A 2500-nucleotide genomic window follows, 5' to 3' on the forward strand; every position below is an offset into this window, starting at 1 on the left:
AAATAAAAATAATGATGATGATAATAAATAGAAAATAAATAGATAAACAAATAGATAAATCTATCGCCCTTTATTCATCACGTTCCCAGAGTCTGCTTTGCATACACATATCCACTTATGTGTGTGTCACCATTCACCATGGTCTTAGATCACGTGTTGGACTCGTGATCGACAGTTATTAACCTCCCGGATGAGAGCTCAGAGCTCGTATGACCGATCTATGGGTAACACTGTGACCTTACACGCACACACACACCCAACTCCCCGCCCACGAGAGTTGGAGTAACAACCCGCAGTGCAGCGATACTAAAATTATTTCAGCCCTGTGTGTGTGTGTGTGTGTGTGTGTGTGTGTGTGTGTGTGTGTGTGTGTGTGTGTGTGTGTGTGTGTGTGTGTGTGTGTGTGTGTGTGTGTGTATGTGTGTATTTACCTAGTTTACGTTAGTTGATTCATTATCTCTTTTTGTGATATTGTTATTTCCCTCATGGGGGAGAGGGGTGATCGCGCTTCAATGCCTTCGTCCCATTGTTGTACTTTTCTCTAGTGAAAACCGACTTGAAGTGGTTGTTCATGACTTCAGCCATTTCTAAATCTGTATATTTTACATTTCCGTTGCGTAGTTTCACCATTTCCTGTTCATTTTTTAGTTCACTATTCACATATCTATTTAATAGTTTGGGTTGATCTTTACATTTTTCTATGATGTCTTTTTCGTAGTTTCTGCTTTTCTTCTCTGGGCACTTTTACATATTCATTTCTATGGTTGATATATATTTGCCACTTTCCATTTATTTATTTTATTATTATTATTTTTTTTTTATTATCTTTTCAAAGCTTTAGCTATTCTTTCTTTCGCCTCACTGCATCTTCTGCCGAACCAGCACTTAATGTACATCTTTTCCTATTTCTGTCTTGGTACGTATTTATTCACTCCTTCATTATAATTCTTAATTAAAATCATCCATTATTCTTCCACTTGTGTCTCTTCTTTGCATTTTGAAAGGATTTCTTAAGTTTCCCAAAGTCCGTTTTGTTGTACATCAATCTTCCTTATCTGTATGTCTCATTTCTCTCTATATACATTTCCTCCTTTAGTTTAACCTCTATTAATACGTGATCACTTTTTACAAATAGAGCCTTGTATTGAATTTTATCCACAATTTCAGGTTCTGTTGTATATATTAAATCTAGTCTCAACGGTTCTTCATTATTTCTATAACTGGTATTTTCTTTTACCCATTATGTCATTGTATGTTCTATAGTCATGTCGAGTAATACATTTCCCCCATAGATCCTCTCCGCCTTTTAATGTCATCTCTTCTCAACAGATTTCCTTGGAGTTAAAATCTCCCATAGTTAAGGCCTTGTATCTTCTAACGGTTTTGAATGCTCGCCCTCTTTCCAAGCGCCCATTTTTGGGGGCACATAAATCACTACAAACTTTCTACTTTTCATGTCGCTGTCTTCAACTTTAATCATGATCATTTCCACACTGTTTTTACCCTCTGTAATCTTCGTCACATTTAAGTTTTTCTTGACCAAAAACATGTTTTCAATCCAATGATTATATAATTCATGTCCAACACTATTTGCTGGTAGTGGACCCCTTAAGTTCGTCTCCACAGTTCCCATTATGTCTGGTTTTTCTTCTGACAGGTAATCATTTAGTTCACTCAATCCTGAGATTAATCCATCTATATTAGTATAGGCAACTTTTTATTATATATTTTTTTCTTCTCCATCCCATTATCTTTTCCTTTTGTTTCGCTTATCTTGGTGTACATTTTTCTCAGCTTCATGTCTAACACTTTCCAATAGAATTCCTTGCATTCGGCCTCCATTCTTTTCGCGTTTTTCTTTTTATTTAGCTTCATCTCTCAGTGTCTTCTTCATCATTCATTTCTCTTTTTTATCCATATATTATTGTAATGTTTATTCTTTGCTAACTTACCTGATTTTGCCTGTATGTCTTCTGCTACCACTTGTGATCTTAGTTTTATCTTTAGGGGTCGATTTCTTTCTTTAGAATATTGTCCCATTCTATATACTTCCTCTATTTCCTTTTCTACTTCATGGACATCGTCTTGTACTTCTTTTAGATTTTTTTTTCTCTCAAGTACCTAACCAAACCATGTTTTTCTTTTAGTCCATATACTACATTGCACTTTTTTCTATCCACATTATTTCTTACCCAATTTGCTTTTTCTTTTATTACTTGAATAACTGTGTCCTTTGCATTTTCCTACATCTGTTGTTGTACTATTTATTTAAAATCTGTCTCTTCGTTTTCTCTGTTTTCATTCTATTTCTTAATCATCTGCAAAATTTTATTCTCATAGTTCAAGGTTTGAACATAATCATTCATGATTCCAATATCATGTGAAGGGGTGTATTGACAGACACTAATGGATGCCAACGATGTCACACAAACCAGGTAACTCCATAAGACCAATCCTTTCCCAAATACCTACCGCCACATATCCCATTGCAAAGAAACTA

General features: G+C 35.0%; 1 protein-coding gene across 1 annotated transcript in view; it reads left to right on the forward strand.

Annotated features, from left to right (window-relative positions):
• Nucleotides 1-2419: 2419 nt before the first annotated feature.
• LOC143025907 (uncharacterized) overlaps nt 2420-2500 on the forward strand; it is a 528-nt gene continuing 447 nt past the window's right edge. Inside the window, exon 1 of the mRNA XM_076185887.1 lies at nt 2420-2500. This exon is cut by the window's right edge and continues 447 nt beyond it. Within this exon, the coding sequence (XP_076042002.1) occupies nt 2420-2500 (81 nt within the window).

Source organism: Oratosquilla oratoria, chromosome 6 (genome assembly GCF_046742065.1).
Source record: "Oratosquilla oratoria isolate Oo_2021 chromosome 6, ASM4674206v1, whole genome shotgun sequence".
NCBI classification, from domain to species: domain Eukaryota; kingdom Metazoa; phylum Arthropoda; class Malacostraca; order Stomatopoda; family Squillidae; genus Oratosquilla; species Oratosquilla oratoria.